We start from the raw sequence: 22,465 nt of genomic DNA on the forward strand, positions 1-22,465 counted from the left end.
GCTAGTTTTCCCATTTGCAACCCTACACTAAGTGGCGCTCTTTGCGCCGGAGCCGTCGGAGCAATGGCTACACATTGAGCTTTCGTTATTTCTGCGTGTGTGTCTGTCTTCTCTTCTCCGCTGCTTTACACTTGCGCAGGGTGAAAGACAAGCAACCTTTGTGTTTGCTTGATTCTCACTTTGTTTATTTCAGAAAATCAGTACATTGCGCGCAATAGAGTGATCAGATGACAGCCCTGCATAGAGGTAACTCTAAGACAAGTAGCAACAATCAATACGAAACTAACGATTTTAAATTGGCTCACCACTTTAGTAGCCTATTGGTCCCAAGCAAACGATTAACGTACCCTATTCTAGTTGAAATTCTATTACTACACTATGTTTGTTTTGATTCGCTATGAAAGTTTGACAGATAACATCAGGGGTGTGTGGATTCATGCAGAACATGCAGGAGTGAGTGAAATAGCTTGGGACTGCTTGGGACCGTTGTTCTGGTACTGAGTGAGCCAAAAATAATAATGATTTTCTTCGGGACCCAGTGGTCTTAGAGTTACCTCTATGCTAGTAGGTCCCGAAGAAACGTGCTCAACTTTTAGCTCAGCTCTGGTCCCAAGCTAATCGATTCATACCTCGAAACATAGGAAAATCCACTAACCCCTCATTTTATCTGTCAAACTTTCATAGCGAATCAAAACAAACATAGTGTAGTACTAGAATTTCGACTAGAATGGGGTACGCTTATAGATATACTTGGGACCAATAGGCTAGTCAAGTAGTGAGCCAATTTAAAATCGTTAGTTTCCACCGGTTGGCGAGCCAGTTGGTCGAATTGTCGATTCCAAACTGTTTCGCGATCCACCTCTGGGACTGGCCTGGATTTTCCACGACCGCTCCCATAATTTTTTGACGAAGCACTTTTTGCTTGGAAGCCATCTCGATAACCACTATTGACAGATTGTGACGAGATTTTGCAGTTCTACTCAAAATTTCATAAATTTTTACCCATGTAATAAAAAGTTTTACGCAAAAGAACGTGTTGCATTTTTTACGAGTACAATCTTTAAGGTTCAATTGCTAAAGTCTTTTTGATATACCGCCCTCTTCGAGGTCCTCTTAAGGTTCAATTTACTTTGTTGCTTTTTCAAAAAATTCAAATGCTGTTTTTTTTTTCGACGCATTATTTCAGATTGCAAAAAGGTCACGTCATTCTATTATTTTTGCTATTTTACACAAAATGACTCGAGCTTTTTGCAATTTGAAATGATGCGTTGAAAAAAACTGCATTTCAATTTTTTTGAAAATGCAACAAAGTAAATTGAACCTTAAGAGGACCTCGCAGAGGGCGGTATATCAAGAAGACTTTAGCATGCAAAAATGTTAGAGAAAAAAATCGGTTCGATGAATAATCAAGATTGCAAAAATTGCCTTGGGTCATATTGACCCCAAGATACAGACAAAGGATTAAATATCGTTGATCCAGAGTTCGGTGAAAGTGGACCACCTTAAGAAAATCATCACTATTCATGCAAAATTCAGTGGAAAATTCGAATGATGTTTAACCAAAAGGATAGCGGCGCCGGTGGTACAGTGGTAAGCGTGATTGCCTCTCATCCCAAGAGGCCTGGGTTCAATCCCAGTCGGCGTCGCCGGGATTTTCTGTGGCACGCCTTCCTTCGGAGGGGAAGTAAAGCCGTTGGTCCCCGGTCCATGAGTTGATTGGTCGATAGGTAGGGTTCAGCAGTGCGAGCTACCTCTGTCGGTAGATTATCTGTTAGGAAACACAATAATGTATAGAAATAAACCTCAAAAATACAGTTTTAACTGATAGTACTTTATAATACATTAAGCATTGGCGTAGCTAATGGGGGTGTCAGGGGGGGCCATGCCCCCTCCAGATAAATTGTCTAGCTACGCCAATGTCATTAAGCCAACCCATATTGGACCCTGCCTACCATGGGCGCCTGCACAGAAATGTGGGCCATCAGTGAACTACTTCTCAAACTGAAGCGATACATTTCTCAACGTTTCAACTTTACTAACGTAAACTTAATATTATCACCCATATGTCCGTTCACATCCGCAGCCCACCCCTCACACAAAATCAAATAAAAAGGTTTCTGTATGACAAACACGCCCGGACATAAACGAGAATATGGGTATACATCTTCCCTATGGCAACAACGGGTAATCACCGAAAGTACTTGCATTTTACTCAGGCACTTTTGAGCAAACTGCCACACCCTCTCATACTCGAAATGTGCCACGACCAACCTGGCACATCGATGCTCTATACGCGCAGGGTTATTCAAATAAATGCGTTATGCTATAAAAACTTAGAACACCCTATCGTAAAGCATAAAAAATTGCCTTAGAAAAATAAGTATAAGCTTTAGCCTTTTATGAGAAGGCATCAGGATTCATAAATAATGTCAAGCATCGAGGAGGAATATGCTTAATAAGTGCTATGACCTGTTGAACGCGTACCGGTCAGTGCTGTTATGCAATGCAAACTATGATCTGATCTAAACCCAACCTGGCTACACAAATATTCTGCCCAACATCACTAGCCTACCTACCGCATTTTGCCCCACCTTCCCCTTCTTTACATAAATGCAATCCAAAAGTCAATACATTTTCTACCCTGCTAGTCGCCTTTAGACCCCTTTCAGCTACACCAACGGATTGAGATTGAACCCTATAATATGGACGGTGATCAGGAGCACAACGGTAAGTATTTCTTAATTATTTGTATGTATTTATTACTACTTCAGTTTCTCTCACAAAGTATAAATTGTGATCTTTCTCTCTCATCAATGCTATCTCTTACAAAACTACCTTAAACGCGAAAGGCCCACTGCCATTATTTTTACCGTTGCTGCTTTCTTGTTTCTACACATCTTTCTGTAGATTTTCGATTGAATTTATTATTAAAATTCTAACTTCTCTTTAAACAGCAACGGATTGTTAGTGCGAATAGAAAATGCATGATCCTTTGATCGTTATGTTGCGTTAAAAATAATAATTATGTGTCGTCGGAAACGAAAAGAATAGACATTGTCTGTATCAAGTCCACCTCCGGCAGTACAAGTATGTAGCTTGAGACTGTGTCCTGACAGAGAAGGGATGAACAAATAAAAAAAAACGAAAAGCCAAAGATGGAAATGTCCCCGCTTCGCGTTGAATACCCCGGAGTTTATCGCGATTCCGGCTTGATCTTGGGTGGGTTAAAAGAGGTGTACTTGGTTTTTTTGGCCTTTTTCGGTTTGGTCGACGAAGTACCGGCCGCCTGAAAACTTTGCCAGCTGTTGACGCGGTTCTGACGAGATTCCTCAAAGTTTTTCTGCCACTCCTTCTGAAAGTTGCGTTGTTCTTCTTCTTCGATTTCCTGTTCACGTTTACGTTTCCTTTCTTCCTGGTCACGTAAATCTAGCTGTTGGCGCCGCCGTTCCATATCGGCAAACAATTTCATAACCATTACGTACACAGCATGTTTGTATTTGCCAGGATCATCCTCCGGTATTGCGTCGGATTTACCTTCCTTGCGGAGCTTTTTCCGCTTCTCCATAATCATCGCATCAGTACGCTCTTTCGCTTCCTCGTAAACTTCCAGGCATCGCTTCCGGGTTGGTTCATTCTCCAACGTCTTCCAGGCTTTGTTTACCACCTCGAATGCTTGCTGGGCTCGTTCCTGGTTGTCGGGATTCTTATCCGGATGGATCAGTATAGACAAGGTACGGTACTTTTTCTTGATCAGCTCAATCGGTGTGTCCGGTTCTAGATGCATCACCTCAAAGGGGTTCAGATTGAAGTACGTCGCACCGGGACGTAGCAGTCGATCGATCTGCTGCTGAGATGTGAGCACCGCGTCGCGCTTTTCGATTTCTTTCACCTGCAAACAAAAATAATTCCCCGGGAGTAAAATATACGCATTGGAAAGCAAGAGTAACCGAATCGTTATGGCTCACCTCGCAGTAAAAATCGTTGAATCGTTCTTCCTCGTGGTGGGAACTTTGCGCCATTGCTGGTTTTGGCTTGGGATATGAAGATTTTCCCCGGAAAATTCAGGAAAATCGCAATAAACTTAAATTGTTTTCTCCAGACCGAAGCAAAACATCACCAACTTGTCAAACAAAAAACTTGTGTCAGAGTAAAATGACAGCTCATATATCTCATGACTCATAGTATTTTTCACGTGTGAATTTTCAGGAAATTGAAAGGTTTTGAAGAAGAACACTCAAAAATAGTATTACCCGCTTTGTAAGATAAATTCAAAATTGACCACTTAGTCAAGCAGTTTTGGCGTGACTTTCTACCAGCGATTTCATAAAACTGGACCAAATAATTTCTATTTTTTTATGAAACACACAAATGTTGGGTACTTTTCTCGAGGTTCGAGAAGAAAAAATCTCAAAATAATGTTTTATTTCAAAGTTCGAGTGGTAGTAAACGTCATTTTAACATAAAGTGGCTAATTCGTATGGAATTTTCCACTAGATTTCTACCCAAAAGTAAGTTAGTTGTACCCATGGTGGGTATATAAATGGTGATACAGCTTTATCACTATATATAGGCGAGGAGGTCGCGGGGGGAGGGGGAAAGTGCGGTTTTAATGCAAATTGTAAACAAACTCGATCGCTGTCCCATGCAAAAATCCAACATGGCTGAATCATGAATTTGACACATTAGAACACCTATATGTAGTCACCTTGGTTGTACCCAAAAGTAGGTAAATATGATTATACCAAGACAAGTAGGTCCCGAACTCGGTCCCGAAGAAACGTGCTCAACTTTTTGGCTCACCTCTGGTACTATCTTCGGTCCCAAGCTAGTCGAATCACCCCTCGAAACATAGAAAAATCCAATAACCCCTCATTTTATCTGTCAAACTTTCATAGCGAATCAAAACAAACATTGTGTAGTACTAGAATTTTGACTAGAATGGGATACGTTAATCGATTTGCTTGGGACCAATAGGCTAGTCAAGCAGTGAGCCAATTTAAAATCGTTAGTTTCGTATTGATTGTTGATTATACTCAACGTTGGGTTCCCACACTTTACTACCCCTGTTGGGTGGTTTTGCTTCTCCGTTTTGGACAACATTATATTTATATTTATTTATTTGTTTAATTAATCATCTGACTGCTGTCTACATGAAATATCTTAAAAACTATACCTTCAGCGTTTCTAATACGAGTCAAAAAGCGAGCAGAAGGTTCCCCAAATTCAAACAATTCTTCAACAGCCGTGAACGTACGCATCATAGTTGTTAGTGGTTCGTTGTAACCGAATGCTGTTCGATGGTATCGTGGTTGGAGTAGGGTACCACTTCGTAATGTTCTCGGGGCACTCGGATGTCTAACAGCGAAAGAATACTCACGCAGTCAACATCCCCATTCAATAACTTGGCAACAAATGCTGCCTGTTGATTCTTCCATCGACGTTCCAGGGTTTCCAAACTCAGCAAATTGCAGCGATCAGAATACGGTGGGAGATTTTGCGGATCGCGCCACGGTAGGTTACGCAATGCCATTCTGATAAACTTTCGCTGAACACCTTCGATCCTCAAGTTCCAGGTCAACTGATGAGGAAACCAGACCAAGGAGGCGTTTTCCAGGATAGGTAGAACAAGGGAGCAATAAAGAGCTTTCAAGCAGTGTGGGTCAGAGAAGTCTTTTGATATTTTCGACACGAATCCTAACTGACGGTTAGCCTTGGTGATCACAGCAGTACGGTGGAGATTAAACGATAATTTATTATCTAGTAGAACGCCTAGATCGCTGAACTGGTCGGTTCTTTGCAGTACAACGGTATAACACTGTTAATGGCATAATCGCAAATAATCGGCTGCTTGATGCGGTAAAACGACATTATCATGCATTTTGGTATGCTCACGGTAAGCCTATTACGATTGCACCAACTAACGAATAGATCCAATAGCGATTGAAGACGAATACAATCCTCAGTACATCGCACCACGAAATACAGCTTTAGGTCATCGGCATACGCAAGCCTGCAACCATCTCCAACCCTAATAAAAAATAACCATAAACGAACGATAACCCAAATCATTGAACTATTCCACAAATGGTTTGGATGATACCCAGAACACGTCGTTAAGCAAATTAACCATACAATTTTTATTAGGGAAGTACAAGCAAAAGTATATACGTCGTTGAAGAATAAAAGAAACGGGCCAAGATTGCTACCCTGTGGTACGCCCGACGAGTTCGTAAAATACGAGGAAGTACTAGAATCAAGTTTAACCCGCAAAGACCTGCAAGTCTGGTACGAGCAAAACCACGATGTCAACCGATTTGATGTGCGGAGTTTGGATAGCTTAGCCAACAGAATATCATGGTTGGTCGTATCAAACGCTGCTTTTAGGTCCGTATAGATGACGTCTACTTGCGCCCCATTCTCCAGTTGTTCGAAAATCGTCGTGGTAAAATCCAGGAGATTTGTACATGGCGAATGAGAACGACTCAAATTCGAGTTTAGTTCACTCATAATCGCCAAAAGTGCAGGAACTCAGCGATGAGTAAATTTGCCTCATGTTTTCCCAGGTTTTTCCATGGAAAAATTCCCGAATTTGAGAAAAGTAAAGATTGGATTCACTCAGTCTATTGGTACTACTCCAAGACTGAATAAAATTTGCGTCAATTTCCTCATTTTCCGGTAGATTTTTCAGGTTTTCCACAGGAAACCAAGAGACAAATTTTACTCTTCGCTGAGTTCCTGCACTTTTGGCGATTATGAGTGAACTAAACTCAAATTTGAGTCGTTCTCATTCGCCGTGTAGTAACCGAACGTCCTGGTATGAAGCCATGTTGGTCGCAGGAGATGTAACATTTGGTACGTTCAAGAATTACCCCACTCACAATTATCTCAAACAGTTTTGAGAAGGAGAAAAGGAGACAAACTAGTCAAAAGTAGGTAAAAGTGAACTTGCCGTTGGGGACTTTTTTCTTACCGTGTAGAGGGCAGTATGAATTCCCACCTTTCTTGATAGTGTTATCCATGGTGGGTATATAAATGGTGATACAGCTTTGTCACTATATAGGCGAGGAGGTCGCGGGGGGGAAAAGTGCGGTTTTAGAGCAAATTGTAAACAAACTCGGTCGCTGTCCTATACAAAAATCCAACATGGCTGAATCATGAATTTGACACATTAGAACACCTATATGTAGCCACCTTGGTGTTATCTATATTCCCCTTGGCCGGTTCGATTTTATTTCCAATATTGTTTGGCATCACTGTGTGTATTCAAAACAAAAAATGTCAACATTCATCACAATGTAGAAAAAAAAAGAAAAACAAAAGAGAAGGAAAATTTTCACCAAAAAATAATTCAGTTTTATTGTGGAAAATCCGCATCCCAATATGGACAATGACGATCCTGTGGAGGAAGCATCGAATCAGCCCGCCGCTGCACCACTGGAAGTGCATCCTGCTGAACGTGACGCTGGACACAGCCAGAGATTGAACAGGATGCGATTCGTCCAGCCATCGATCCATCAAGAAGATGACAACGACGACGACGAAGATGAAGAACAAGAAGAAATGGAGGATCCTGCAGCTCCGGAAGATGTGAATCAAGCGAACGTTGGTCAGGATCCGGATGATTCTGACGTTAGCATCGTTGATGGGGGCAATTCTTCGGACGATCCTTCGAGCAATTCATCCGAAAACGGTCTGGATGATTCCGATGCGGATCGACTGTTTGATGATTACATTCACACTCGTGAACAACAGCAATCGACGGTTGCGGAAATTTACAACACAGAACTGCCTACGGAACATGCGGTAAGTGGGTCGGATCGCAAGCTGGTTTTTTATTTACGCCTTAATTTTGGATTTTGAATTTTTAGTATCTTGGAAAGTTGGAACGAGTAGAGGGAGTTGACTATTTGGAGCCAGGAAAGGTTTATCGTCTTCCGGTTTACAACCACCATTCGATTGTGTTTCCGGGTGAAATCGTGCCGTTGATCCTCAATGCAGCTACACTGAACTGTGACGATCCTTCCGATGGGGTTAAATTCGGATTGGTGTTTAGGACCACGTTCCCGAACAACTTTATCTACGGTGTCACTTGCCAGGTGTTTGAAAGGGGTGAACGGGACATCAACGGATCGATTATACTTAAGACCGTAGCCCAGCAGAGGTTCCACATTGTGCAGCAGGTTCCCAGCAGACGGGCGGATGTACTGATTTTGCCGGAGATAATTCTTCCGGATCCGCTGCTGAGTAGCTGTTCGAACCTGATGAAACGACACGCAGTCAGTCACAACAAAAAGTATTCGAATCGTTTCAAGTCTTTCGTTTCGCACGCAATGACGTGGCCAAAGTTTGTGTACGATCTATACGGCACCGATGACGTGCTGACCAAGGTGGATCGGTATCTAGCGTTTCTGAAGATAACGAGCGTGCCGAGCGATCCGGTAAAGTTGTCCTTCTGGCTGGCTAGGAATATTCCCATCGATGAACGGGACCGGAAGCTGATCTATCAGGCGGATGCCGTGATCAGCCGAATGTTGGTGATCAATAAATCGCTGGATCATGTATGGATGAGCTCTCATCAATCGACGGTGGGTTATTTGATACTAATCGAATTTGAAAAAAATCGTTTTCAGATGTGCTACTTCATTTGTAAACGATGCGCAAACGAAATTGGAAGCTACAACGACATCTTTGCGATGAACAAGCAGGGCGTTCAAACAAGTTACTGCAATCCGTCTGGATATGTTCATGAAACGCTAACCATTTACAAGACGAAGGAAAACTCCACCTTCACCGTTGACCGACCCTCGACGGATTTCAGCTGGTTTCCGGGGTACTCGTGGCAGATTACGGTCAGTTGAGAAACTTTTGAAATCGTTTGATTATCTTATTCATTCTTTGTTTGCCATCTAGCTTTGTGCGAACTGTCGGCAGCATTTGGGATGGAAGTTCGTAGCCACCAAGAACAATTATCTGCCGAAAAGCTTCTACGGCCTGTCGGGCAACAACATTCAGGTGAAATCGGTCGGCGAAAGCAATGCTGCCCGTACCGGTGCTAGCGACGATGACGACGAAGATGAAGACGAAGAGATGTTGCAACAGCAGCAGCAAAGACAGCAACAGCAGCAGCAGCGACAGCAACAGCGCCAACGGCAGCAACATCGGCGGCGGCGGCAAATGGCCGATGATGTCGACAACAGCGAAACCGATGAGGATGTCGATGTCGTGTACGAAGTGATCGACATGGATCCGGACCTGGCCAACGCTGCCGGTGCCGATGCTCCCGTACAAGTGGCCCCGGTTCTGCTATTGGAAAGAATCAACGATGATGTTGAGGGGGAGGAGGAAGAAGACGACGACGAAGAGCGATTCCAGGATGCGAGAGAGTAAACCGAGTAAACGCTCTGGCGATCGATTGTCTATTAGGTATGTAGAACTTGATTTTGTTTCTGTGAGCTTTTGTTTATTGGAGTCAATAGTGCATTTTTCTTATGCTGTATTCGTACCATGAAGCGCCGTGAAGGTTGTTTAAATTAATTAAAAATGCTAAATTGAAAATAGAATTACCTTGTGGGTTCTGTTTCTGTGCTAAAACATATCCAAATCGTTGTTGTTGTTTACATGTAAAGCAAAAATAAGGAAGTCGCAGACACAGGCAGGGTGGTCGTGAACGTCGTCACGAGCGAGCATAAATAATAATCTGTTTACGCGAGCATGCGCATTGGGCACGAAAATATTATGACAGTGATTACTTAATTTCACCACCCCGACATACATGCGTCAGCATACTGGAACGAAGGGCGCGTAAAATCCAATGAACCCTGTCCGCCGGTGTCTTATTAGCCTTTGTTTTCGACGACACCGAGCCAAGAGAAGACGTACTTAGGACAAGTTTCAGATATTAATGGGATCTCGATTAACACCCACTGCGATTGATTAGTGATGTGCTTTCGCCAGTTTTATTCCAGCATCAGGTTCAAGTGTTGGCATCAAGAGGGTAAGTATTTTTCCAGCCTAAGAATCGAACGTAGCTGCTCTGCTACGAAGAAAAGAAAGTAATACGCAATTAATTTATTTCTTTCGTCTCGTCCCCTGTGCTGGAGAAGATGATGAAAATGTCGAGCTTATGCATCAGGTATCGCTCAACGATCGTCATCATCTGCCAGCTTGCAACCAATCTTTAACCGGACCTTCATTTGGGGGTAGCACTACGAACGATGGGCTCCGGAATCGATTCAAATTGACTTACAATATTCAGCTCCCACCCGAGCACACCTACCTGGGAAAGCTCGAACGGGTGGATTCTTTGGAACGCTTTGAGCCAGGATCGATTCAGCGCATTCCAGTCAGTGGTCATCACTCGATCGTGTACCCAGGGGAGATTATTCCGCTGATTCTGACCAACTCATTGCTCGAGTTCGATGGCAGTGACAGCAATCGTATTGGATTGGTCTTCTGGGAACATCCGTACAGGAAGCGGATTTTCGGAGTTGTTTGTCAAGTGTGCGAGAAGGATATTCGAGACTCGGCAATGGTACTTAAGACCGTAGCTCAGCAGCGATTCGAAGTGGTTCCCCAGCCGGACGGAGCTTTGACGCGGTCGGTTCAACGTGAAGGACGAGCCCACTACTATGCGGAAGTGAAAATCCTCCCGGAAGTGCTGCTGCCCGACCCACTGACCAGCTACTGCACCAACAATGTGGTAAAGATCAACAATCTGGCCAGGAACCGCTTGATGGCAGCTCAGTCCAGCGTGTGGCCCAAGTTCGTCTACGACCAGTACGGTTCGAATGAGATACTCCACAAAGTGAGCCGTTTCCTGGAATTCCTTCAAATTGAATCCGTTCCGACGGCCGATCCTGTAATGCTGTCCTTCTGGCTGGCAAAGAACATTCCACTCAGCGAAACCGATCGCAAGGAGCTATTCTACACCAATTCTGTTCTGACCAGGATGCTGCTGGTCAACAATATCCTCGACTATGTAAGATGTTTTCGAATATTTATTCCTATATTAAACCTATCTCACCGTGTTCCCTTTCTTCGATTTTAGACTTGTGCATTTTGCTGCAGAAAATGCGATCGTAAGATTGCCAACTACGTGGACATGTTTGCCATGTCCAAACAGGGCGTCAGCAGCAGCTACTGTAACTCATCTGGATTCGTACACGAAACGCTGACTGTTTACCGCGTAATACCAAAGACAATCCGTACGACTAGCAAACCGTCTACTGACTTCAGCTGGTTCCCCGGATACTCGTGGCAGATTTCCGTAAGATTACCACAACCCAAAAAAGTCCGTCAAATGATCTTTTGCATGTCCTCCGCTCCCCCTTAGGTTTGCAACGCCTGCAACAACCACATCGGGTGGAAGTTTGTCACAACCAAACGGGGCTATAAACCGAAAAAGTTCTACGGTCTTTGCGGAAAGACCATCCGGGTGTCCTCCGACCAAAAGGTGGTTCCATCCGCCACCGAGGACATCGCAAAGATGATGCCGCCGAACCGATACAAGTAAAAGCAGATGTTGACCTGATCAAGCATAGGGAAACTACGAACTGAACGAGAGAACCGATAGACTGGCTGAATGGACAAATGAGATTTATTCCTCCCACTTGAGGTCAAGGGCTTAGTGCATTCTTCACCTTCTTATTACGATTGAAAAATTATATCTATATTAAATGTGTGTTGTTTTAGAAAAATTAACGATCAAATAAATGCTTTTGACAAATCTCTATCAGTAGTTTCTATTCTCTCACGATAGAATTCTTAACAATACACAATAATATGAAGAAGACAACGGAAGAAAAAAAATGACCTCGACCACCACCACAGATCAGTCTCGTGTTCGAAGGCCCCAGATCGAAGTACGGCGCGTTCCGACGGTTGGCCGCGCAACGGAACTGTGCATAAACTTGTTGATTCCCACACCGGGGAACGACGTCTGTAGCATGGCTACGGCTGGTTCCGTCAGGAGACCGAACACGTCCAGAAACTGCAGCGGCTCAAGTTCACTAAGTTGCCTGAAAGGTACATACATAGAATCATCCTGTTTTCAAAAATTGCCAATGCTATTATACTCACAGATACGACGTAACGTTGATATTGTAGCAGCGCGACAGGGAAAGATATTCTAGCTTTTTCAACTTGCAAACCGTAGTCATGGCTGTCGAGGACAGCTGGGCGCAGTCTGAGAGATCAAGCTCCAAAAGATCGGGGCAACGGTTGATAAGCTTATCCAGGCCTGCAAAAAATAAACCAACCATCAATTAACAGTTCGAATAAAACACCCTCAATACACTTACCATCATCGGTCATCGACGTCCGGCAACCGGCAATATTCAACCGCAGCAGACTCGGCGTCACGTGTGTCACCAGGCTATCGACCGAGGAGCGGGACAGTTGCGTCCAAGAGATGTTCAAGCTGTGCAGCTTGGTCAGCCTTTTCATCATCAGTGTCACGTTGTAGGAATCCAGTCCCTCGCACATGGTTAGATTCAGTGCTTCGAGGTTTACGTTGCTGGCAATCTCTCGGCAACATTCCGTATTTACAGGTACATTCTCCAGGCTCAGTTTCCGGAGCGATCGGCACCGGGACAGCAACTCAAACAGCGTCCCATGATCGATGGAACACATACTTAGATCCATAAACGACAGCTTCGTCTCGAAACTGTGATCTACGCTTCCCGGTTGGAACACCGGGTGGGAAACGTGGGCCTGTGCCAGTCTTAAAATTACAGTCCCTCTGGAAATCACCCGCCCAAGTGCTCCGTCTCGTAACGATCTACAGGACAGATCCAACCGAGTCCAGAGGGTTTCGTCCAGCGAAACCCGATTAAATCGCTTGGAGACTTGGCTGCATCGGATCAGTGCTTTCTTCGGCAAACAGCGGAATATGTGTAGAAGCATCTCATCCGACAACTTACCGAAGTGGTCCTCTCCAAAGAACATCTTTGTATTTCGCTTCCGATACAGGAAAAACCTCTCCTCATTAACGAGGCTCATGAACTTCCGCAAGCTGGCATCATTTGAAACATTCTGAACAGTTCCCGCCGGCGGTAAGTTGTTGCTGGCTTGAGCGTGATTTGAAACGTTTGCCAAGGGGCTCCGTCCCTTGTGGCCGCTGCTGTTGGACATCGTCGTGGCACTTGATGGATGGCTTGCTTTCCGTTGCTTCTTTTGGCACTCGTACTCTTCTTCGCTGAGCACTCCTAGACCCAGCGGCGATAGACAATCTTCCGTTCCGAAACTACGCTTCAGCAAACGAACATGGTGCTGGTTGCGAATGTCGAATCGGAGAAGCTTGCTGCGGGGGAGGAAAATGCGAAAATATTTGATGAACAACTACTGTTAACAAAAAATTTATAGCGCACGATTCGTAAGATTTTTGAGAAAGAAGTGAAATTGGACTGTCAGGATCAGGTATCGATCGCGGGTAAAATGAAAACAAATGGCGCCGAGAAATATGTGTTTGACGTCTTCTCTATGCATGACATTCGCAAAACACTCACTCGACCCATAACGCCAACGGGTTGAATCCGCGTAACGCATGACACGGCGTCTCAGAGAAGGGAACAAAATAAAAAAGTGAGAGTTTAAAATGTTCACTTATTTTTCCAATAATGTTTTACCATCAGTTCAAGCACCTTATATAGAACTGCTATAATAAAAATTTATATGGTTATTTTGCTTAACGACATGTTCGGGTTATCATCCAAACCATTTGTGGGATAGTTTCATGTTGAAGCGTAAACTGAATCCTCGACTGAATCAATCAAAGCAAGCCTTCCCTAATACGCTAATACAGCCAACTTTCGCTCGTTGGGCTAAACCCATAACCCACTTACTGAAAGGCTTTCATTAGCTGGACTGAGCTGTCAAGCTGAAAATATGTTGAGGGAGATATCTCTGCCAAGAAGGAGGGTTGCTGATGCCACCACCATCGGTGGTGTAGCCTACAGTTTTTATGCTATGTATATATGTACGTATGTGTTAAAAAATCTTGAACTTGTTTTTTTTTTCATGATTATTTAAAAATTAATATATTTAATATTTAATTCCTACATATACGTGCTTGTTGAACATTTATCACGATTATTTTGCCGCACAACAAATTAAACATCTATGTGGACGGAGCATAATTTCTCAATGTTTGCATCAGCTGTCTTAGATTGGCAGATAATCGAGCCAAAGAACCAACAACTTGGCGTTTCTGTCACCGGAGAGGATATATCCCGCATAAATCACAACTTTACGATTACCACATTGAAAATGGTTTATCTTCCTATAAAAAACCATAATGAGAATGGTTCAGTCAACTTTAAGGGGGATTTCCGGTTCAATTGACCTAAACTTTGGATTTTTTTTCCAGGGAACTGGTAAGAGTTAGAGACCTGAGTTTTTTGTCAAATCTTTATTCATTCTTGATCTACAACTGGGAATTTTTTCAAGTCCAAAAATCCAAAATAGCGTCCAATATGGCGGCTGCCCGGCGGGTACTACCCAAAACTGCGAGCAGCCTAGAGGTCGCAAATCGTCACCTAGAAAGAAAATCGGCTCAGTTTCTTGAAGAGTATAGTTCAGAGAATAGAATGAACTAGAATCTTTGAAAAATCTCAAAATTTGACAAAATGGCGGGCATTTGAAAAAAAGTCATTTACCTAGTTAAATTGTTTCTATTTTCAATGAAATACAAAATTCTTTCAAAATTTCCATTAAATAAGGTCTCAGGAGTGCTGCTATTGACTGAACAAGGTATTGCTAGCGTTCCTGTTAAAAAACAAACGTTTTGTAGCCAATCAATATTATACGATTTTTGCATGCCGTGGTGTTACACAGTCGACCGTACGCATTTGAGTTGTTTAAAATGTATTATAATGAGTAATATCTTACGGAAAGCGTAGATATCATTTTATAGACCACCCACAACCGTTTTACATTGAATATTTGCAAAATTTGCACTATTATTAGAAAAAAAAGTAAAAGGGTCTGTGTCTAGGGCACGAACGGAAGCATGACGTAGGACCGCTAATGGACGGAACAAATATGTTAAGCCTTTAGTTCTTTTAATTGATCGTTAATCTTAACTCTTTCCGTTTATGAATTGTTGGCCCTGAAAAGGGCCGATTGTTTTTAGAATGGTGGCCCTGAAAAGGACCGTTATTTGTTTTTTTTTTCTCTGGTGTCCTTTTGATCGTTTGCGATGGCTACCGTGTAGCTGATGAAAAAAAGTGATTATTGATACCTGTAATTTTAAAAATTTGTTTATGACATTAAATTCTGAATGATGATATTACTACTTACCTACACAGATAAAAATTCTGAATTTTAATCGTGATGCAAACATTCATTCACGTAAACTTGTATTTCATTTCACGTAACCGAGCAACTTGTAAACAATGTTGTTTAAAACAATGGGCTTTTGTATACAATATTTGCTACATTGCATGAAATGTCTCAGAACTTTACATGATATAAAATGTAGGCTTATATGATATGTGACGCTCCATTTATGTGCATCAAATTGAACAGAAATTTACACTACTTTTTCGAACTGTGTAGTTGTAAATAGTAGTTATAAGTAGTCTCCTTTTTCAAATTTAAAATAGACCAATCCCACATACTTAAAACAGGCCTTATAGGACTAGGAACTGTAATTAATAATAATTGAAATTTCAAAGGAACTAAAGTTGAAAAGACGCATCTGTGTCACTTGATAAGTTATACATGTAAACCACACAAATTCAAGAAATTTAGATCATCATTTAAAGTAAAGTAAAAGTGAACGTGATCAGTTGCAATTCCATTAGCAGTGGGGACAGTCGTCACAACTAATTTGAAAGACCCAGAAAGTCGACGCGGACATCGGAATGAGAAGACTTAATTACCAACGGCAATGACATCCTTCGAACTTAACACAGCTGAGTTTGACAAATGATCACCTGCTCAATGCTGCTTCCAGGAAAGCCAACTGAGCACGCTGTCTCTGGAGAAACCGAAGTACACCAGTTTGTTCGCTTCGATCCACAAATTTGGTAGCTCCCTGAAGGACGCGGACAGGCTCTCTGAGTAGCTTCACCATCTTTGGGACGTTCCACTGCAGTCGTTTCGTTAGGCTGACCACAGCATTAATCACCTGCAAAATTTCAACCGCTGTGCAACGGTGTAAGCACGCCATCCCGAAAGTACCAGCATGTAAATCTCTTGGATCCCAAATGGCCTTTTTCAGGGCCACTATATTTCTACGCTATAGAATTCTAGATCTCTAGATGGTGGGTAAAACAGGTTCACAAAATTGAAATATTTTTGAACCATGGATAGAAATAACAGCAAAGAATCATCAATCAGTGCCAATAGCAGTGTTCAGAAAATCACTAACAGCTTTGGGTCATTTGTTCTCCGTAAATCATCCAGCTCCAAACCTTCCCGCAGACGTCAATTGATAGCACGTTAATGTTTATGGCCAACAACCAACAAATAAACGGCCCTTTTTAGGGCCACCAATTCAAATACAGAAGGAGTTAAAATAATAGATTTTCGAATAATTAAAAGAACTAAGAGCAAACACATTTATTCCGACCACTCACTTGCGCTACATATTCCAGAGCTTAGATGTAAAGTATTCATCACCTTTTTCTCTTATAACCGGTTTATACTTACTGATATACACAGATAAAAATTCTGAATTTTAATATTGATGTAAACATTCATTCACGTAAAATTGTATTCATTTCACGCAACCGAGCAACTTGTAAACAATGTTGTTTACAACAATGGGCTTTTGTATACAATATTTGCTACATTGCATGAAATGTCTCAGAACTTTACATTATATATAATGTAAACTTATATAACGCTCCTTTTATGTGCATCATACTGAACAGAAATTTACACTACTTTTTCGAACTGTGAATTTTCTTGATGACATTGTCAATGTGAGAGTTGAACTTAAGTTTGTCGTCAATAATCATGCCAGGATATTTATTATTTAAAAAAAAAAAGTAGAAGGGTCTGTGTCTAGGGTCATGAACGGAAGCTTGACGTAGGACCGCTAGTGGACGGTATAAATGTAAAGAGCATTTAGTTCTTTTAATTGATCAATTATCTATTATCTCAACTCTTTCCGTTTTTGAATTGTAGGCGTACCAGATTTGTAGTAATCTTTTTCAAAGAAATTCAATCAAAATCACTTGCACCCCTGCTTCCAAATTGCTTACAAGCTTACAACTCTGGAGAGCATTTTGTGTGGTCGTTGGGGGCTTGAGGTTCTGAATATGGACAAACAAGCACAGATAAATTCTATTCCAACTCTTTACTGATGTAAGCTTGATGGCCCTGAATAGGGCCGGTTTATTGAAGAGGACATCCATGGCCACTTACGCTTAGCGTGTTTAGTGTAGGTGACAGCATCACGGACCTCATTTTCCAGGAACACCTTCAGCACACCTCGTAGATCAGACCGGAGACACGTTTGACACCACCACGGCGAGCCAGACGTCCAATGGCGGTTATCTCGAAGAACTTTGCGATGACGCTTGGTGCCTCCTTTACCAGACCTTTTCCTCCTTTGCCACGACCAGTCAATTGTTGCTTGTTAGGTGTGAAGGAGTGGACTAGCCACCACCTTCCTACTGCTGCTTTTGCTGTTCACAACGCCGTCCGAAGCGAAAATGAGCTATTGCTTGTCTTGTCTTGTCTTTGTTTTAACGGGACTTTAACCGTAAACGGTCATTCGTCCCTGTTTGCTTCAATTAAATTTGGTCATACAATCCGGTTGCTTTCAAGAACTCCAGCAGCTTCTGTTCAGTGGGTGGTGATAAAACTTCCTCTATGGTTGTATCTAGATTATAAGTCAAACGTTCGGTACTGTAGGCTCTACAATCTAACAAAAGGTGCGATGGACAGTGGGACACCGCATGCACAGACAAACAGACGTAACTCTTAGAAAAACTTGTTCTTGAAAACATAGTATCTCAAAACATATAACCTCAGTAACGACATCTCTCTGGCTTCTCGCGGAAAACAAGCTTGCTCGCTAACTCGTAAACAATATTACATAAAAGTTCTATAGAATATATAGAAACGTCAAAGTGATCCGATGCCAGCGCTGCGGCGAGTAGTTCGCGGAACTGATAATATTCAAATCAACCGTTAAATGCATGAACGAAGATACACAATCTGTTTGTCTGTGCCGCATGTGTGAGCTATTGCCATACAGCAGCGCTCTTTTATATCATTTCAGGTTAAAGCAGAATGATGTGCAACCAAGTGGTATAAAAGCTACAAAGACTCCTCCCATTATGAGTAGTTTGCTATCAAGTAGCGACACTGGCTCTTTTCCTTTTGTGTACACGACGAATGAGAACGACCCAAATTTGAGTTTAGTTCACTCATAATCGCTAAAAGTGCAGGAACTCAGCGATGAGTAAATTTGTCTAAAAAATATGCCAGTCTCGGAGTAGTACCAATAGACTGAGTGAATCCAATCTTTACTTTTCTCAAATTCTGGATTTTTTCCCAGAAAAATCCTCGAAAAACCTGGCAAAACATGAGGCAAATTTACTCATCGCTGAGTTCCTGCAGTTTATTTCTTATTTCTGAGATAACTAAACTCAAATTTTGGTCGATCTCATTCGCCGTGATATCACCTTGAAAGAGATCGGCGCCGGTGGTTAGCGTGATTACCTCTTACCCCAGCAGGCCTGGGTCCAATCTCAGTCGGCGCCACCGGCATGTTCTAAGGCATAACATCTCTGATCACGCCTTCCTTCGGGAAGTAAAGCCGTTGGTCCCCGGTTGAGTTGATGGGTCGATTGGTATGGCCCAGGTGTGGGAGCTGCCTCCCTGGCGTCGGTAGCATTGGTGCTCAGCACGGAAAACAAATTTCGCGTCACTTTTCAATCGACACTCTCACACTCTCTTTCGTAAAAACCCCGGCTTCAGAAATGTTTCCTGCCGTCTTCGTCGAATTAGATGCTAGATTGTTGCTTCTTCCATCGAAAATATCCGGCCGTGGTGATTCAAAGTTGATCAAGGTTGATCAAAATAATGTGTACCTCTGCTTCCAGTTTGATTACATGAGCATTTTTTGTGATCGTTGGTTCTGAATATGGACAAACAGGCAGATGAATTCTATTCCTACTCTTTACTGTAATAAGCTTGGTGGCCCTGAAAAGAGCCGTTTTGTTGCCAAAGTTGGTGATGATTTAACCTCCGAAACCAAACAGAGTGCGTCTCTGTCACTTCAAAACGTAGATGACATCCATGGCCGCTTACGCTTGGCGTGTTTAGTGTAGGTGACTGCATTACGGATCTCATTTTTCAGGAACACCTTCAGCACACCTCGTAAATCAGACCGGAGATACGTCAGACACCGCCACGGCGAGCCAGACGACGGATGGTGGTTATCTCGAAGAATTTGCGTTTGGTTCTGAATATGGCGATGAGTGTGCAAAAAATATTACACAATTCCATCCTTCCTATTCGCACGCGCCCGATTATCGGAGGTGAATACCACTTCGACTTGTTTCGTCTACTTACTACTCTCTGAAGACTGTGCTGAGGAAGCAGCGATTCTGTGACACTACCCCGAACGCCATAACCCCGAACGCCGTTACCCCGAATAGTACACTACCCCGAATGGCCATTACCCCGAATGGCGACTACCCCGAAATTAAGACAAATAGAAGAACAGCAAGGGATACATTTTTGAGAAGGAAAATTTCTTTTCTAATTAACCACTTCATTCGAGCACTTAAAATGACGTTTACTACCACTCGAACTTTGAAATAAAACATTATTTTGAGATTTTTTCTTCTAGAACCTCGAGAAAAGTAGCCAACATTTGTGCGTTTTATAATTAAAAATAGAAATTAGTTGGTCCAGTTTTGTGAAATCGCTGGTAGAAAGTCACGCCAAAACTGCTTGACAAAGTGGTCAATTTATACTGAATACAAATGATAGGATTCTATAACATTCCCCAGAAAACCATTCCCCCGAAAACCATTCCCCAGAATCTCATTCCCCAGAATGCACCATTCCCCAGAAAAGCATTTCCCAGAATGTACCATTCCCCAGAAAAGTATGCCATGTATTAGATTGACTATTTTTGTTTATTATAGTCATTCCTGGAATATTCTTTCGCGTATATAAAAAGAAAAGAAAAACTTATTAGGATATGTTTATAAATTACGTAGACAGTTTAGGGAAGGGGGGGGGGGAGCTGGGTTTTGGCAATTGTGCACGGTCCATACAAATTTAAAAATTTTTGTATGGAAAATTGTCTGCGCAGAATCCCAAAAAAAAACTGTCTACGTAGTTAATGAACAGCCCCTTAATGGCTCAAGGGGGTTTCCCATCTTTGAAAATATAACAATAGGAAATAATTAATTCTTTTGATATACGATAAAGAAGGGAATATTCCCTTCTTTTAATATATAAAAGAGAAAATAATCAATTCGTTAAATATATGATAAAGAAGGGAATATTCCCTTCTTTGAAAATATAACAAAAGGAAATAATTAATTATTGGATGAACGATAAAGAAGGGAATATTCCTTTCTTTGAATATATAAAAAGAAAATAATTTATTCTTTAGATGTATGATAAAGAAGGGAAGGGAATATTCCCTTCTTTTAATATATAAGGAAAATATGTAATCAATAGCTTTTGGCAAGGGATTCGGGGTAATGACCATTTGGGATAATAACGTGTGGAATAATGTTATAAATTTGTAATCGATAGTTCAACGTTCCATGCACCGATTTTTCAATCCATAACGAGAAATTCTTCAACCCAGGTCTAGACTCAGGTCGAACAATTCTTTGATAAGGTTTAACAATTTTCGACTGGTATTGCATATTGAATTGGATTGCACATTAGACCCTTTGACTTTTTAAATGGTGAACGAAGTGCTCAAAAACTTGAAGGTTGTCATTTTCTAAAGAGCTTTAAAATGGTTTGGAATTGATAAATACATAGTTCCATAAAAGTAAACGTAGTGTATCATCAATTTAGTAAAGTGAAACTAATCAGAGAGTTTAATCACAGACAACAGACATAACACTTTGAAAAAGTTTTTCTTGAAAACATAGTATCTCAAAACATAGGACCTCAGTAACGACATCTCTCGGGCTTCTCGCGTAAAACAAGCTTGCTCGCTTGCAAGCTTCAAAATTCCAATAAAAAATTATCATTTGTATTCAGTATAAATTCCAAAACGAAATTTCTTTCTAAAAATGTACCCTTCTTTTGACCCCTTGCTGTTCTTTCATTTGTCTTAATTTCGGGGTAGTAGGGCATTCGGGGTAGTAGGACATTCAGGGTAGTGGCATTCGGGGTAATGGCGTTCGGGGTTATGGCGTTCGGGGTAGTGACATTCGGGGTAGTGTCACAGAATCGGAAGCAGCATATGCATGTAGATAATTGGTGGATTTGTTTGTTAATTCGACGCTTTTGGACAACGCTGGACATTTACCAGTTTTTCAATAGTTTCTTGTTGAAAATCAACATTCAAAAGCATTGTTATCGATGCGTAGCCATATTTCTGATCGATTGGTGATAAAATTATTGAAATTGGACCAGGGGCAGCTGAGTTATTAACGTTCAAAATCTTTCTTAATTTGTTACATGTTCCATTTTCGGTTTTCATAAAGTGTACCTCCACATAGAAATCAAAGACGTAGTCCTACGTCAAAAAAAAAACAGGTCGTATGTACAGTTTCTGTCAAATGTGTTACATACGACGATTGACACCTCCATAGAAGTTAGGTGTCGTATGTAACAATAAACTATGTTTTGATGAGTTGGCACATACGACAAATAGTTTTTTAATGAAAAAAAGAGGTAGCGGGCCCAAATTTTGCCTTAGGAAGAGTGAGCAGAGCAGTGTCTGGTAGCATTAAAATGTAAATTTGTTTACGTTTGTTACATACGACCTATTGAAAAAGCACTTCAGCTATGTTATTATTGTGTATACACATTATACATTTATTAACAGAGGGAAATATACAAAATAATTATTCTTAAATTACGACTCCCATTCACCTAAGTATTTTGATGGTGTCCTACTATTTTCAGTAAACATTGGATTCATTTCATACATAATTTTGTTTAAATTACGATAATTCAAAGTATATTAAACACATTTTCGTGGTATGGCGCAATCCGCAAAAAAATAATTCCGCCAAATCTTCGACCGCGAAATGGGTTTCGATACAATGGTGTATGTACAACCATCTAAACTATATAACTATCTTACCTTTTATAAAGTGTTTTCTCTAAAGTCCCAGCTTCCACATGTTCACACTTTCCTTTGGAATCCATCGAATCAAGCACTTGCAGTTAGCATTCACCAACATTCAATCTCTACTTAACCACCGAAAACTTCTCTCGATTCCGTCATCCTTGCGATTCAACGTCACACTTGTTTGTTTTAGTCTCAAATCGTTTCGCGCACCGCACTTCATTTGCA

At 41.7% G+C, this 22,465-nt stretch overlaps 4 protein-coding genes across 4 annotated transcripts; 2 read left to right on the forward strand and 2 right to left on the reverse strand.

Moving 5' to 3' along the window:
• Nucleotides 1–2,734: 2,734 nt before the first annotated feature.
• LOC135697299 (dnaJ homolog subfamily C member 8) lies at nucleotides 2,735–4,130 on the reverse strand. Its single transcript, XM_065216923.1, has 2 exons — nucleotides 3,966–4,130; nucleotides 2,735–3,889 (listed from the first exon to the last, which is right to left on the reverse strand). Exons 1-2 carry the CDS (start codon nucleotides 4,017–4,019, stop codon nucleotides 3,194–3,196), a joined length of 750 nt encoding a protein of 249 aa, XP_065072995.1. The 5' UTR covers nucleotides 4,020–4,130; the 3' UTR covers nucleotides 2,735–3,193.
• A 3,180-nt stretch (nucleotides 4,131–7,310) lies between these two features.
• LOC135697451 (protein cereblon-like) lies at nucleotides 7,311–9,531 on the forward strand. Its single transcript, XM_065217188.1, has 4 exons — nucleotides 7,311–7,803; nucleotides 7,869–8,558; nucleotides 8,631–8,849; nucleotides 8,911–9,531. Exons 1-4 carry the CDS (start codon nucleotides 7,381–7,383, stop codon nucleotides 9,385–9,387), a joined length of 1,809 nt encoding a protein of 602 aa, XP_065073260.1. The 5' UTR covers nucleotides 7,311–7,380; the 3' UTR covers nucleotides 9,388–9,531.
• Nucleotides 9,532–9,763: 232 nt separating this feature from the next.
• Nucleotides 9,764–11,729, forward strand: LOC135697470 (protein cereblon-like). Its single transcript, XM_065217214.1, has 4 exons — nucleotides 9,764–9,994; nucleotides 10,104–10,978; nucleotides 11,048–11,266; nucleotides 11,333–11,729. The coding sequence occupies exons 1-4, from the start codon at nucleotides 9,940–9,942 to the stop codon at nucleotides 11,510–11,512; spliced, it is 1,329 nt and encodes a 442-aa protein (XP_065073286.1). The 5' UTR covers nucleotides 9,764–9,939; the 3' UTR covers nucleotides 11,513–11,729.
• Skp2 (S-phase kinase-associated protein 2) lies at nucleotides 11,709–22,342 on the reverse strand. The gene is made up of 4 exons (XM_065217207.1): nucleotides 22,253–22,342; nucleotides 12,300–13,300; nucleotides 12,079–12,238; nucleotides 11,709–12,017 (listed from the first exon to the last, which is right to left on the reverse strand). The coding sequence occupies exons 1-4, from the start codon at nucleotides 22,315–22,317 to the stop codon at nucleotides 11,831–11,833; spliced, it is 1,413 nt and encodes a 470-aa protein (XP_065073279.1). The 5' UTR covers nucleotides 22,318–22,342; the 3' UTR covers nucleotides 11,709–11,830.
• Between the last annotated feature and the right edge of the window lie 123 nt (nucleotides 22,343–22,465).

The sequence above is a fragment of the Ochlerotatus camptorhynchus genome, unplaced genomic scaffold, assembly GCF_037179485.1.
Source record: "Ochlerotatus camptorhynchus isolate MF236.1 unplaced genomic scaffold, CSIRO-AGI_Acam_v1.1 ptg000070l, whole genome shotgun sequence".
Classification (NCBI taxonomy): domain Eukaryota; kingdom Metazoa; phylum Arthropoda; class Insecta; order Diptera; family Culicidae; genus Ochlerotatus; species Ochlerotatus camptorhynchus.